This window comes from Chroicocephalus ridibundus, chromosome 1 (assembly GCF_963924245.1).
Source record: "Chroicocephalus ridibundus chromosome 1, bChrRid1.1, whole genome shotgun sequence".
Taxonomy (NCBI): domain Eukaryota; kingdom Metazoa; phylum Chordata; class Aves; order Charadriiformes; family Laridae; genus Chroicocephalus; species Chroicocephalus ridibundus.
In genome coordinates, this window is record NC_086284.1 from 163,268,751 (window position 1) to 163,283,419 (window position 14,669).

The 14,669-nt window shown below is 51.2% G+C and overlaps 1 protein-coding gene across 2 annotated transcripts in view; it reads right to left on the reverse strand.

Moving 5' to 3' along the window:
• Positions 1 to 766: 766 nt before the first annotated feature.
• CACNG2 (calcium voltage-gated channel auxiliary subunit gamma 2) overlaps positions 767 to 14,669 on the reverse strand; it is a 53,108-nt gene continuing 39,205 nt past the window's right edge. For both annotated transcript variants that reach the window (XM_063321872.1, XM_063321864.1), the window contains 3 exons: positions 5,739 to 5,822; positions 1,856 to 1,996; positions 767 to 1,388 (listed from right to left, as the gene is read on the reverse strand). In XM_063321872.1, the coding sequence (XP_063177942.1) occupies positions 853 to 1,388; positions 1,856 to 1,996; positions 5,739 to 5,822 (761 nt within the window). In that variant the 3' untranslated portion in view covers positions 767 to 852. The remainder of the gene's footprint in view (positions 1,389 to 1,855; positions 1,997 to 5,738; positions 5,823 to 14,669) is intronic.

The following is a 14,669-nucleotide window of genomic DNA, read 5'->3' on the forward strand; positions in this document are numbered from 1 at the left end:
AGTCACTCTTAACGCCTACGGACCCGCGGCGGATCCCCACGGACCCTGGGGAAATGGAGTGGATACCCACACATCCCAGGGGAATGGAGCAGATCCCCACAGATCCTGGGGGAATGGAGCGGGTCATGGTCGACCCCAGCACCCCGGGAGCCTCCATAACCAGCCCAAGGACACTGAAGTCACTGCCGGCCGAACCCCCGTTCCCTGTCCCCTGAGGAGCCCGAGCTGAGTTAAAGGTAAGTGGGAAACAAACCATAAAATTAAAGAATAAACCCCCCCAAAATCCAAAGAGCTGCCTCCTCCTCCTCCTCCTCCCACTTGATTTATTGTCATTTGTTATTTCTTGGTTCCCTTTTATTTTTTTTTTAAGTCTGTTTTTATTAAATGTTAAAATAATGGTACATGGGAAATCATGCATTTTCTTTTAAATTTATTTCTATTTTTAAATCTCTTTCTCTCAGTTTTAAAGTTTTTCTTTTTTTTCCTTTTTTCTTTTTCTTTTTTTTTAAATAATTTTTTTCACTGTTGTCTCTTTCCTCGCGTTTCCTTTGCATTTGATTGTTTGTTTTTTTTTTGTTCGCTCGCTTGTTTGTCTGCTTAACTGCTTGTTCGTTGGTTGGTTTTTTCCTTGGTTTTTTTTTTTGTTTGCTTTTGTTGTTTTTTGTGGATTTTTTTTCTTTTTTTTTTTTTTTTTTGCGTTGGGAAGGTCCCCACCCCCCCAAAAGGGGCGCGTCCACCTCCTCCTTCCCACCCGCCTTGCCGCCCCCTGCTTCCTTCCACCCTTCCCACCCCGCAGCCCACCCTGTCTCCTCCTGCCCACTCCTGCCCCATTTTCAGCTCCTGGCGACGGCTTCATACCGGGGTGGTCCGGCGGTTGGCTGTGTTGGTGTGGATAGAGTCCTTGTTCTCTTTCTGGATACAGTTGTGAACCTGGAGGAAACTGTTATCCCTGTCGGAGTTGTAGGTGGCGGTGGGGGTGGTGGTTGCCTTCAGCGGGTCCCTGGTCAGGGTGTACATCGAGATCTCTGTTGATGGGAGGGTGTTGAACCCTTTGATCCCGACGGGAGAGGCATCCCTGGAGTGTGAAGGCTCGGTGGAGCGGGAGCTGGAGCGGCTGCGTCTCTGATAGCGGTACCGGTAGCTGGGGATGCGGGTGATGGCGGAGGACTGGAGGTAGTCCGTGGCACGAGCGTTGGCGCGCAGCTGTTTGTGCCGGTCTATGAACATGTGGACGGCCAGCACTCCCACCATCTCGGCTATAATGAAGGACAGGGCCCCAAAGTAGAAGGACCAGCCGTAGGAGTAGCTGTTCTTCTTGGAGTCACTCTTGGAGGGGTCTCCAGCGTTGGCTGATATGTATACGATGATGCCAATTATATTACTCAGACCTGCCAGCCGGCCAGCGGGGGAGAGAGAGGGAGACAGGCATCAGGAGTGTCACACATGGTGGCGATGGGGGCCGTGGGGTTGAGCTCCCAGGAGGGCTCCCAGCCACCCATCCCATCCTGGTGGGCAGCTTTCCTTGGGAAACTCAGGCAAGACCCTCCTTGTGTGCCTGCTGCATCCCTGGACTGCAGTCCGGGCTGGTGCCTGAGAGATGCTGGATGGGAAACCCTCTCCCTCCAGCAGCTCCCAAGCAGCAGGAAAGCCCCTGCCTGCAGGGCGCTGCTGCCTGCCTCTGCCAGGCAAGCCGGCAGGGCGGAGAGGCATCTTTGGGAGGCTGCTTTCACCCCGAATAAGTCTCGTCAGGGCTGGGAAACACATGCACTCCTGCTCTGCAGGATGCCCTGGCTGGGCAGCCCCCCCACCCCCCGGAGCCCATCTCTAGGGCGTCAGGTCCTGTGCATCCCTTTACCTGCGGACACGAAGAAGATGCCGGCACTAAGGATGATGTTGTGTCGGGTTTTGTAGAACTCGCTGGCTGCAATGCAGAGTCCACCCATGAAAAGCAGAATCACACTCAGGATCGGGAAGATACTAGAGGCTCTAACAGCCCCTGCGGAGGAGAGAGGGAGAGGGGCAGAAAGAACAGCACAGGTGTGAGAGAGAGGAAAACAGGGCACGGAAACAGCGCCGGGGCGAGGGGGGCAGGGGGGACACAAGCACATTTTGTAGGTGGGGGCAAAGGGGAGCGACAGAGGGCAACATGTCGGGGAGGGAGTAATTCAAGGAGGGACAAAGGCGTCGGGGGACGGAGGGAGGGAGGGAGAGAGAAACAAGGTGTGTCAGAAAAAGAGAGAGGTCCGAAGTAGCTCTCCCGTGCCCCGGCTTGCTGTGAAGCCAGTGGCCTAGCGTGGGGAGATGGAGGGGACTGAGATGGCATCTTGCCCGTGCTGCCTATCCCCCATCATGCTCTCTTTTCCTCCACTTTTGGGGGGACTATGGGCTGGAGGGGGAGCCCCGGCACCATCCGGCTTCTCCTCCTGCGGGGCGCTGCTGCTCGAGCCCACTCTTCAAAGAGCAGCAACCCAAATGCTTCCCACAGAGCTGCTCAATCTCGAATCCTCCCGAAAGGGCACGAGCATCTCAAGGAGAGATTTTTTTTTTTTTTTTAAAGGGCTGGGAAGGAGCTCTTGGTGCCGTGCGCTGCTCTGCGGCTGCAGTGAGGACTGAGAAGTGAAAGCCCCATCCCTGTGCGCCGAAACACGGGGCTTATCCTAGTGATTAAACGACTGGGCTCCTTCCAGAGGGCAGTGATGGGTTCGGATGTGCCAGCTCCCACACACGCACGCTCTCCATCGATCGATACGGGAAGAGCTCAGCCAGCAGAGGGCAATGGCATAGATGCACGTATATGCTCATACGCGCATGCAAAACATACCCCAAAGCTTCTGGGGGGGACTCTCTCATGTTCACGCAGCGAAAGGCCAGGGCTGTGTGTACGCACAGCTGCGCACGCGTTCATGCACACTCACGCTGCTCGTGGGCCGTTCAGTGGGTACCAACAGTCTGCCTGAGTTTGTGTTGCTAATATTCATGTTTTTTAACTAGGAAGGCCTTCCCCCCTCCCTTCCCAAGAGAAAATAAGCTGTTAAACTGTGAAATGAAGCCTTGCTTGGTAAAGAAAGGTATCAGATGGGCTGGTGCAATTCTGCTTGTGGAGCAAAGATCTGGAAGCAGGGGGTGAAAGTTAATCCCTCCTTGCCTGCAAGAATGAACCCTACTGAAGCAAGTGCAGGACTTTTTCCTAAGCGGGCAGGAAGGACTGGAAAGGAAGGAAAAAGTCCTTCCTGCTTCAAAGACCCTGTTGGCATCAGGATCCTACCAGGCACAAGCAGTCGGCTCTTCGAGGGGGGCCCTAGCCCACAGCCCGGGCATAGGGAATTCAAAAGGCAGGGAGAAACCTCTCCTGCTTGCTTTCCAGTTCTGCCTGGCTGTGTTTCAGGGAACAGGATAGTGATAATAACCGTCTTAATAGCTTCTGGAAAGCAAGGCGGGATTTGACAATGTGAAGCTTAAATGGCAGTAAGCAAACATCAAGCAGACATCTGCTGGTTTCTAGAGGGATGCTCGGTCAGTTCCACAGCCTGGCCCTGACCACATCAGTTTTATTTGGGTCTTAATTCTGAAATTCATGTCTGTTGGGAGAAGACAAAGTTGCTGGCTGACCTGGGGAGCTGCGGACGTTATGTGATGAGGGAGGACAGCAGCCTCGTTTGGCCCCTGCTTTCTGCCCCTCAGGAGAACCGTGCCAGCAAGAGAGGGGCAGAAGCTCATCCAGTCTCCCTGAGTCCAGAGCCTTTGGTCTAAAGAGGAGGAGACTCATGATGGTGTTCCGATGCTCCCTCGTATCATCTGCCTACTCTCAATCTTGAGTGTCTTCTAGCAAAGAAACGCAGGGATGCTTCTGCTTCCTCTCTGACAACAGGCGTTTGATTTCAAAAAGCCTAAGATACCTTGTGTGGGTGGCTGGCAGAAATAAAGTCTAAGCCCTTTAGCCAGGCTGTGGACACTGTCCCCCAATCATCCTGGTCCCCTGAATGAGGGAATTGCCCAGCCTGACACCAATAAACAACTTCCTAGCTGTTCTTGCCAGTACCGCCAGGCATTGCCCATGCAGAGTGCCCAGGGACTCTGGTTTGGCAGAAGCCCTGGGAAGAAGCTGTTCAGTGGGGTCCCTCTCCAGTCAGGTCTAAGCCAGCAGAAATCCCACTTCCCTCAGGAGTGACACAAGTAGTCCTTTATTGACTTGTCAAATCCCTCTTTGAACCTGGTTCTTTCTTAAAAAAGGGCTTTACACCTGGGACACCCCCAGGTCCTGATGTTGGGCCAATTTTTGTCTTCAGATCTTGTTTCCCTCTGAGGGAACAGACCCATCCTCCTTGAGATGTTCCCCACCTTCCCCCAACTCTTCTTTCTGAAGTGTAGCTCATGCTGCAAGCAGCTTCCTCGCTCCCAAACAACTGCAAAAGCCGGTTTGCCCTCAGAGGCAGCCACTGTGCCAAACCGGATCAAAACCCACTCTTCAGCTCTGCCGTTCAGGGGCCACGCAGCAATTAAGAGACCGATGCTGCAGAAAAGCATCTGAAAGAAGCAGTCTCCCTGGGTTATTTACAATTTACAGTGGATGAAGAATTGTTTGAGAAACCAAGAGGAAGCGGCATAAAATCCGCCTCTTTTCACATACAAATGAGCCTCACAGAGCCTAAATTATCTCTCTCATCCCTGCCGCAGGGCTGGGTCTCCACATCTGGCTTGGAGCACGCCCGGATGACAAGGAGCTATTCTGAAAGACTCCCGGCCTTTGGAGAAACTCTGATGCTTAACCTTGGGAGGTCAAAAGCTCTTATCTCAGATTTCTGAAGGGAGAAGATCTCTTCTCGTGATGTCAAAAGGCATTGGGCTTGTGGAGGGAGGGCAGGATAGCAAGGTGGGCACCTAAGAGGAGGAGTGATCCCTGTTCAGCTGTGCTAAAGGAAGAGCAAGCTCCTGTTTCTGGGGCAGGTGGAAATGCTGACTTGTCATCAGGGAGGGATGATGTGGATCTGCCCTGCTGGCCCGGCTGCCTTCCCTGTCCCCATGCACAAAGCTGTGCGAGCTTCACCAGCACCTCCCAGGCCGGACTCGGAGCTAAGGTTAGGTTTCCTTATGGAGACACTGTGTGCCTGGGGTACAGCAGCTCTCCTAGAGGCTCTGGGTGAGCACCAGGTCTTTCCTTCGAAGGACTCTGACTGTCCTTATTCCTACTTCCCCTTCCCATCACTAAAATCCCTAAAACCGGCAAAGATCAGATCTGCAGCCTCTGTAGGCAAGTGGTGTTTGGGGAAAGGTGAAGATAGAAATAGGTACTCCTCGGACACAATCTGGCTAATTTCTTAAATCTGATGCAACTGGAGTATCAGGTAAGGAAATAAAAACTTCCTGTACTTTAGGAGGGGACACACACACTTGCACACACTCAACGTGGCCCCAGCTAGCCCAGTCTTGACCTTATGCCCACTCAGCAGCTCTCCAATGGATTTGAATCAAGACTAGATTTATAGTGTAATTAATTGCTCTTAATAAAAAATGCCACTGGTTGTTACTATGAGTTCAAAACTTGCACCGTCTCATGGGCAGGGCCCCAGGGAGGTGAGAGTGGAGCTGGTTTTGGGGGGTGGTGTAGCTCTGGGATCACTTCCTCTGGCCCACTGAGCCTCACAGATCCCAGCATCTCCACCACCCTACCTTCAGAAAGCAAAAGGCACCCGACGCTGACACCTACGAGCCATTGCAAGGAGAAGAGCCTGCGGACTTACGGAGGAAATATTCTGCTGTATCGGCTTCATAATCTGCATCCTCAGGGAAGTGATCGATTTGCTTACACAGACCTTTAAAATTCCCTAGGGAACAAGAGAAAAAAAGAACAAATGAGAACACCAAAACCTGCCTTGCAGGAACAGCTGCCCTTTGCGTAGCCCTTTGTGCCCACCCTGCCTTCCTCCCAGGCAGCACGCCCACTCCGGTATGGATGCCCATTAAATGCCGAGGTACTCTCCTCGCACACTTGCACATGTATCCCCCTCTTATTTGCCCAGGAACCTGAGATTTGCCTTCTGGATCCAGCCTGACGCCCACCTAGCCCAGCACTCCTTGTTCTACAGGGGAGAGCACCAGAGGCTTGGGCTGGCAGGTATGACTCCTGCCGCAGAGGGACAGGAGAGCACTGCCCACCTCTGAGGGAGGTGGGATGGGAAGCAGAGACAGAGACTGAGTCACGCTGAGAAGCCCGAGTGTCAGGGTCCCTTCCCTCAGCATTGACTGGAGTAACTGTGGGTGTTTGTGCTTCACCCTGGTGTGGCCCTGGTGGATCCCAGCAGTGCTGTGTGCGGCGGGGTGATCAGGTTTGGGTGGAAAAGCGTTTGTCTCTCTCAGCTGTGAATTTGCTGCCTGTTCATTTCATGAGCAGGATATATCCCGTTGTTATGGTGCGGTAAGAGAAGAACAAAAGCTCTTTATCTACTTTTTCCATATGACTGCTTGGTTTTGCATACCTTTATCAGGCCTCCTCTTGTGTCCTCTCATAGACTAAGGCTACAGGAAGCTTGGTGCAAGTGTGTGTATGCAGCTCAGCAGGAAAACGCCCTTTGCACTGGGGGAGTACAATCTTCCATCATAAGTGAGGGAAGCTGGTCACCCTCAGCTTTGTCAGGATTGTTTATGTTCAGGGCCTTCTGCTAGTGCTGGGACAGCCTTTTTCACACACTCCACAATCAGCAAAGCCATCCCAGCAGGAGGCCAATGACATCTTCCCAGACTTTTGTCATCTGGGATGTCTACCGGGCTCTTATTTTCATCATTCATGTCTCTCTCCTCTTGAAATCAGGAATACCACTCCAGAGAAGCACGTCATCACCATGACCACTGGTTCACTAGTATCTCAAAGTATCAGGTTTTTATGCTTCTACAGAGGTGATCGTATGTCGGGCAATTTCATTATACCTCCTGGGGTTCCCCTAAACTTTTTCTCCCACCTTCCATTACATTTCCCCCTGGACTCTTGCATTGTCTGGCCATTAACACAGAACTGGTGGACATACTCTGTCCAGAAAGGAGGAATGCAGTGTCCACATGAGGTACATGGATAAGCATGGCGATCCCATGGGCCCCCTCACCAGACGTCAGCCACCAAAGTGGCTCAGGCTGATTGATCCCTCAGCGGAAGAGTTTGGAGCCTGAGTCTAGAGAGTGACAAATGCTGTGGCAACGTGGGAAAGCCTCCTGCCACCCTGGTCCCAAGCCCAGCCTCTGGACCAGCTGAGTGTGCAGGACAAGGGAACAATGAAGCCACCAGACCTGTGGTTGTTGCCTGGGAAGGGTTGCTTGTGAGGAACCCAGAGGTCTTCCAGGCCAACTCTACCCAGGCTGAGACCTGCACGGACCATGTCAGGTCACTGAGTCACGTCTCGTAAGGTTTATTCCAGATGAATTCCAATAATCTTTCAGGTATTTGGGAATAGCTGGAAGAAGGACCAAGCTCAAAGGATTCCCCCTGAATTTCTTCTTGAGGCCAAGCCTCCCTGGAGCAAGGTTTGGGATGCTTTGGGAGGCAGTGCTGAGCAAATTGCTGAAGAAAGCAGGTAGCTGGATTCCTCTAGGTCAACCATGAAGCTCAGCTCCTTCTGCATCCAGTCAGCTTGCATCTGATGCTCCTGAGGTACCTGTTGCCTTTAACTACTAGTTCAAAGAGCTTCCGTGAAGAGGCTAGAGACAGCAGAGAGGAGTGTGTCTGCATGTAAGAGGTAAGTAATAGGAGAAGAAAGTAGGAACAAAGCCTCTCCATGTACCTCTGAAGTGTTATTCCCACATTGAAACGGCGGGTTATGAAAGGTTATTAATTATCCATCCCCAATCCAGTTACCTCGTTCAAGAAGTGTCTGCTTCTCAGCCATGGCGCTTCTGGAAGGAAAGCTTCATAGCCAAGCAAATTCCCTTGCCACACTCCCACCCTGCTACTTGCCTGCTTAAATACCTGTGAGGAAGGCAGATACAGCGTAAAGGGGGCCCTTTCCCATGCTTGCCCCTGGCTGCCTGGGGCCATCTGCCCGCGACAGATGAGCAGTTCATCACCCTGGTGCTTTGGCTGCGGCCACTGTTGTACAGTGCATGTGAACACTGCTGCTCTCAGAGGCACTGGGGAAGTCTCCAGCCTCAGATTTCAGCTCCTCACCCAGCAGATCCTGAATGTTGAGTGCCTTCTGCCCGTTCATGCTGCAGGGGCAGGTGGAGCCTGTGTGCATCTCCCCGGAAAGGCTCCTGGCACACAGCCAGAGCCCCCCAGTTGGAATCAGCCAGGGAGGGCAGAGGCACTGCATCTGGAAACCCCCTCGCTCTGTGCCATCCTTTCCCTGCTTCCTCTCTTCTCTCTCTCCCCTGCTCCGTTTCTTGCTGTATTTGAGCTTGAATAGTTCCTATGCGAAGAATCAAACTGCCTGGGAAAGATGCTGCATCTTCTGCAGGGTGTCTTTTACATGGACTTGTGTGGGACAGCTAGTTAGAGGTTCAGCCGCTTAGGCAGGATGGGGGGGACATGCAGGCTCTTCGAAAATCTGCTCCTGGTGCTGAGTGTCCGAAAGGCCTTGCTGATGTGGCTCAGCAGGGTGCTTGGCCATCGGGGTGTCCAACCTTGGCTCGCTTAAAACGCTGTGGCATTGAGGAGCTGCCTTTCACTGCAGCTGGTCCCTCTCCCTGGCTCAACCCTGCTGGGCTTCGTCAGGGCAGGGTGGGCAGCATTAGTCCCTCTTCAGCCCCTGCTTTGTCTGTCCTCAGCACAGAGCACCATGGCTCTGGATGCCGACTGTTCGCCTGTGCTACCACATCCTCTCCTCCAATGCCTCCTAGCTCCTCTGGGTGACGGATGGGGAAAGGATGCGGAATTTAGGTCATTAATGCGCTAACTGGGAACAGGAGAGAGCAAGATTCGGTTTTTGCTCTGCCACAGGCGTGATGTCAAGACCACTTCTTCTCCCTGCCTCAGGGTCCCGCCCTGCAAAAAGGGGGCAACGGCACTCCTCTGCCTCGTGCCATGCGGGGAGGTGTTAAAGAGGCCACGGTGTGGGTGCGCTGCCACCGCCAGCAGCTCTGTGAGTGCAAGGGTGTAGGTGAGCGGCGGATGGTGGCGGTTCAGCCATCCGCTCAGTGCCAGCCAGGCTCCAACATCGCTTCTTGCACCGAGGTCACTCGGCAATTCTCTGTCGGACATCTGTAGCCTGCTGAGATGGTGCAGCAGCCTCCTGCCCTGGCGTCTGCGCTGGTGTGGCAGGGCCGCGGACATGGACGGGGAGGGGGATGGAACAGCTCAGCCGCCACACCGAGGTCTGACACAACAGCCTTGGCCCCTACTGCACGTGTGGCTTGCGGAGCTGGGGAGGGAAGAGCCATGTGCCGCCCTATAGTTAATAGTCCTGAATGCCTAAGCAAGAGCAAATCATTATTTGTGAGGGTGTGCAGGGCTCTGAGAGCCCCTCAAGGGAGTAAGAGCAATGCCTCCTCTGTACTTGTGTCCCTTTGCCCTTCCCATTCTTCCCGACTTGAGCGATTTCGTGCTGCGAACCCTGAAACAGGCAGGTGTTAAGCTCTCTGGCTTCTCCCGCACGCCTCTCTGAGAAACTTTGAGCCACGCGCTTCCACCTCCTCCCTGCAGCTCTCCCAGCGCAGTTTGGGCTCTCCCCTCATCCTATTTCTCCTGCTCGCCCACCAGATCTTCCTCCTGTTTCTCAGTCTCTCTCATTCATCGCAGCCACCTCCCCCTCCCTGGTATCCGTGTGGGCATCCTTGGAGCAGCCTGCTTTGGGATGTGCAGCCTGCAAAGGAGGCGGGGAGGAGCTCTGACTTGTCTCCAGAAGAAAAGGCTGGGGATGCCCAGCTCTGTGGAAAACCACAGAGCAGCCCCCAGACCCCTGGGTGTCACCAGGAGTCCTTAGAGGAGATCCCCACCGTTTGCTTGTTGCCTGCCCAAGCTTTGGAAAACGCAGTCTGGAGGAGGTAGGACTGGTGCAAAGCGCACTTCCCCCAGTGCCTGCACTGGGACAGAAGTTGCCCAGCTGGGGCATTAAGAGCAGAGACAACCTGCCGTACTGCCAAGAGGGACTGAATGTCTAAAATGCATAAAAATCAATCTTAACTGCGCGTTCAGCCCTCGGAGAGACCTCCTCCACTGCGGTCAGGTCATCATTTGGGTACATGCTGTCTATCCAGGACAGCTGGCAGCCGTCAGCTCTGCTGCAGCGAGAGTCAGACCGAGTTACCCCCGATGAGAACCTGGCTCGGTATTGTTGGTGATACGGTTTATTTTTGTGTCGCTTTGTGCAGCCCTGTCTCTTTCAGAAGTCTCGCTTGCCTGCAGAGTGCAATCCATCGCAAAATAGTAAGTTCCAAAGAATGAAAAGCTACTCCCTTCCTGCGGGGTAGGAACACTTTTAAATGGTCAGGACTGTACATCTGAAAACCGGGAGCCAGAGGCAGAGGAAAAGACGTCCAAAAGGAGAGAAGCAGACAAAGAGGGACGAGAACAGAAAGACCTGTTTTCCCAGAATGATTTGTGATATTGCCATTTATGGAAAAAAGCAATCCACTGAAAGCTTTCCTTCAGTCTCACTCTCTAATTTAGTAGAAGTTTTGGCATGATGGCTTCTAGAGAAATAAATAAAGGGGGCTGGATATAGCTGTTGTCTCTAAAAGCTCGGAAAGATGGCTTGGTGTTGGCCAAGGATTCAATACCTCTTTCTGCCACATGCTCCCTGTAACATTTTAGGCAAGTCACTTTAACTCCCCCTCTTCTTTCACTCAAAATTGGAATAATGGTATTTCCCTGCCTCAGGGAGATATCCTGAGGGTATTTATACTAAAAATATGAAAGTGATCAGACACTGGATCATTTGGGCCAGCTGATAATTCTCCCCACCTTCCAGTTCAAACATGACGTGCTCATCTTTGCTGTGATCTTCTCCCAGATGAACGCGAAGGCTGCGCACACACGAAAGCTCTCCCAAATTCACACATGTGATTCCTGCCTTAGAAGTAATTTTTGTTGCAGATTAAACTAATATCTGCTGTCTACCCATGAAAGAAATGCGAGAAACGGCACATGAAGGGCGGGTAGTCAGACACAAACACAAACATTTCTTTCTGCTTCGGGACCCTGTTTATGAGTCGTTTGGTAGCAGGTGGCGAAATGGGGCTTAGAGCCAGCCTCTGGGCTGGGAAGACAAATTCCACAGCTACCTGGCAAACTGCTGGCGTGTCTTTCTCACACATATTGGCAAAAGGCTTCCAAACCAGGAGAGGAGGTCTGCTGTCCCTGTCAAAAAATGACACTAGTGACACTGAGTTGTTAATGCCCAACCTGACATGACTTCAAGAGAAAGGAGAGAGGTTTGATGAAGCGCCAAGGGAAGCACAGGAAAAGCCCTTAGAAGGCATTCCCATTGCTCTCCACCCTTCCAAGAATGAAGCACTCGAGAGCACTCGTCGTTTTGGGGGATTTGGAGCTGATGAAGAGCACAGTGGCACAGAGCACAGGCAGTGCTCATGGGCATCTGCTTTTACCCACCTGTGCTGATGTGCCCAAAAGAAAGGCTGGTTTTTCAAAAGTGCTCATGATCCCTCTTGGGGAATCTCTCCATAGATAGCACCTTACAAAAATTAGGCCATCGTTTCACGTGCCTTGGTACGCTTTTAAATGCCTTGGTTACAGGCTGTAGGGTTATACCAGCAAATGTAGCCACGGTGCCACAAGGGGTGGTCATTTTGGGTCTTGAGAAGGTGGTGCTCCAGCAGCTCTGACCCTGCACAGAGGCGGGGGATGCTGTGCTAGTGGCAATACCTTTTGATTCAGTCGGGTCATTTTAAGACCAAAGAGTCCACAGCCCTCCTTAGGGACAGAGGAACTTTCCACTACAAGACGAAGCTTAGTGGGGCAGCAAATGGGGTCTGTGGGAATGAGTTGGGGATAACTGTAGAGATCCCACAGGAAAAAAAGGACTACCATAAATCTCTCCACCTTCCTGTCCAAATGCAATGCGCCTGCTTTGATGTGGTCATCTCCAACACAAACGTGCAGCAGTGCATATGTTAAAAAAAAAACAAACAAAACCCTAGCAACATAACCAGTATGTCGCATACATAATTCTCTCCCTGGGGAGAGGATAAAAGAACAAACCACATGTGACTGATATCAAGCCCCATCACTTAATGTGCCACTGGAAATCATTCAGATATCGTGGTGAAGAAGCCTGTAAAAGAACTGATGCAAAATAGAAATTGATCTTATAGTTATCAAAGAATATCCCCCCTGCCTACAAGTTAGAACCATTATACCAGCTCTCCTCATCTTATTATTAATAATCACGTTTATTGCAGCTGTTGCCATGGATCAGATGATAAAGGGAATTTACTGCAGTAAAAATGGTACAAACACTGCCTTACAGACCATTGCTGCCCTGATGAGCATGAAGGAAGGGGTATATCACAGCGCATTGGCAATGACCAAAGTTACGGCAGTAAAATGGCCTGATAATACCAATTCCGGGGAGATCAGTTTAGTCAGGAGATAGTTAATAAATAGAAAAAGAAATGCAGACATAGATGGGCAAGGGAGAAAAAAGGGGGAGAAGCCACTATGGGGTAGCACGGAGGAGGAGATGACGAGGTGGAAGGAGAGAGGTAGAGTGAATAGCCACAAAGGACAGGGGAGAGAAGTCCCATCCAAGCCAATACCAGGCTCCTGTCCTGCCTTTTTCAGCTCTTACTCCTCGCTTGCCCTCTGCAGCCCTCCCTGACAGTCACCCAGCGAAGGAGAGGGGGCTAATGACAGGAGAAGACAACCACGTGTGCCGCTGGAGGCGGCTTGGGTTTCCCCCCCGGGTAGAGCCTGGGCGGTGTGAGAGCGCAGAAGATTCCCCATCACGTCCCGGCGTTACCCGCATGGTCCCCCTGCAGCGCTCCGCCTGCCTGGCGCTGCAGCTGCGGCGAACGGGCATCGCGTTGCATCACTCGCAGCCGGACCCTGCGCCTGCTCTCAGCCTTGGATCGCTTTGCGTTTTCCCTCGGAGGCGGCAGCCTCCTCGCCTTCCCAGCCGGCTCCCTCGCACCGCTGCGGGCTGCTAAGTAGCCGATAGACTCTGCCTCAGCGCTGGCTCTAGCTGTGCCTTCTACGTGGGTGGAGATGCAGTGGTAGCAAAACCTATTATTAAGATTATATGACTATTTCCATTTATAAACACCCTCTTTTTACAGGGTTGTAACTTTCAAAAATATCCTCACTGTGGCTTGAAATTTCCCATGCTTTGTCACAGGCAGAGAGCGAGATTGGCTGGGAAATGTGGGCAAAGGCTTTTGCACGCGATTTGGTGCAAACACAAATCCAGCACGTTTGAGCTTTACAAGCTGAAACATTGCGGGTGGCTGGTTTTCAGGGACTGCTAGACATCTGTCCAAGTTACAAATGAAAAACCTCGACGCAGCAATAATAAAAATCATTCAAAAAAATCCTTTTTGCGTACATCCAGTACAAACATCTCCCCCAGTAAACAATTGCCTCTATTTTCTAGACTTTGCCAGAATCAAACCTGAGCTGAATTTCTTCTGAAAATAATGCTAAACGCAAAAATGTATTAGGCTCATCTAAATCATCTAAAGCTGTGGATAATTTTGCTCCTCCTAATGTTGTATTTCTCGCATTTCTCTGCTGTGCTGGCATTCTGAAATTAAAAATAGTCTTATGTATACGTATCTAACAAATGCATGTTATGATTTCATATATATGAAATAACAAAATAATTTTGGTTTTCTAACTGATATTTTCCTGCGTGATTCAGTGACTATGTAAAGCATTGGCAATATCTCTGATACCTCAGCAGAGAGGTTAGAAACTATTCTACAATTGTTAGTGGGACTAGTGCCACTTTAGGTAGGAAAAACATATGAACTTTCTGACGTATGAGCCCTGTTGCAGAGTTTTCAAGGTATTTCAGCTGAGTCGGTAAAAGCTATTGCCTTTGCCTTGCAAGAAGAGGCAGAACTGGTCTTCAAATGAGCTGGGAACCAGAAAAAGAATTGAGAAAAGGGTTTGTAAATAGTTGTGCTCAGATGTTGTAGCATGATGTCGGGTTCTAAACTCCAGGAGCACAACTTAAGTGCTGGAGCTGCAGGGGTGGAGGATGGAAAAGTGAAGGCAGAAGTTGATCAGGACATGGAGAGAAGTCCAAGCAAAACAGAAAGGGTGAGAGAGAGAAATCAAGATATTACACAGGATTTAAAAAAAAATAAATAAAAATCTGGCAATTTGTAGCAAGAACATTTGTGTGTGTGTGTAACGAGTCAAATGTGACACTACAACTGTGAGCCGAGTGACAGGAAGGGTGATGCAATTATCTGCAGTGAGAGAGAAATGATGTGCATAAGGTGTGGGAGGAGAGGAGGTGCTCCAGAGCTACCACAGGCAATCCCAATCCACGGCTGCACATCCAGATGTCAGAGGAAGGGAGATACTAATGTAAGCTTGGAGGGAAAGGGGTGGATGGGCTGAAGGGAGTATTTAAAAGCTGTTGCTTCTCTTTTTTTTTTTTTTTTTCCCCTCCCCCTATCACGGCAACAATATTGTAACTAGGACAGGTTTTGCATACAGGGTTACAACATCAAACTCTCAGAAATCAGAGCACGTAAACAACATCCGAGCTGGATGAGGACAT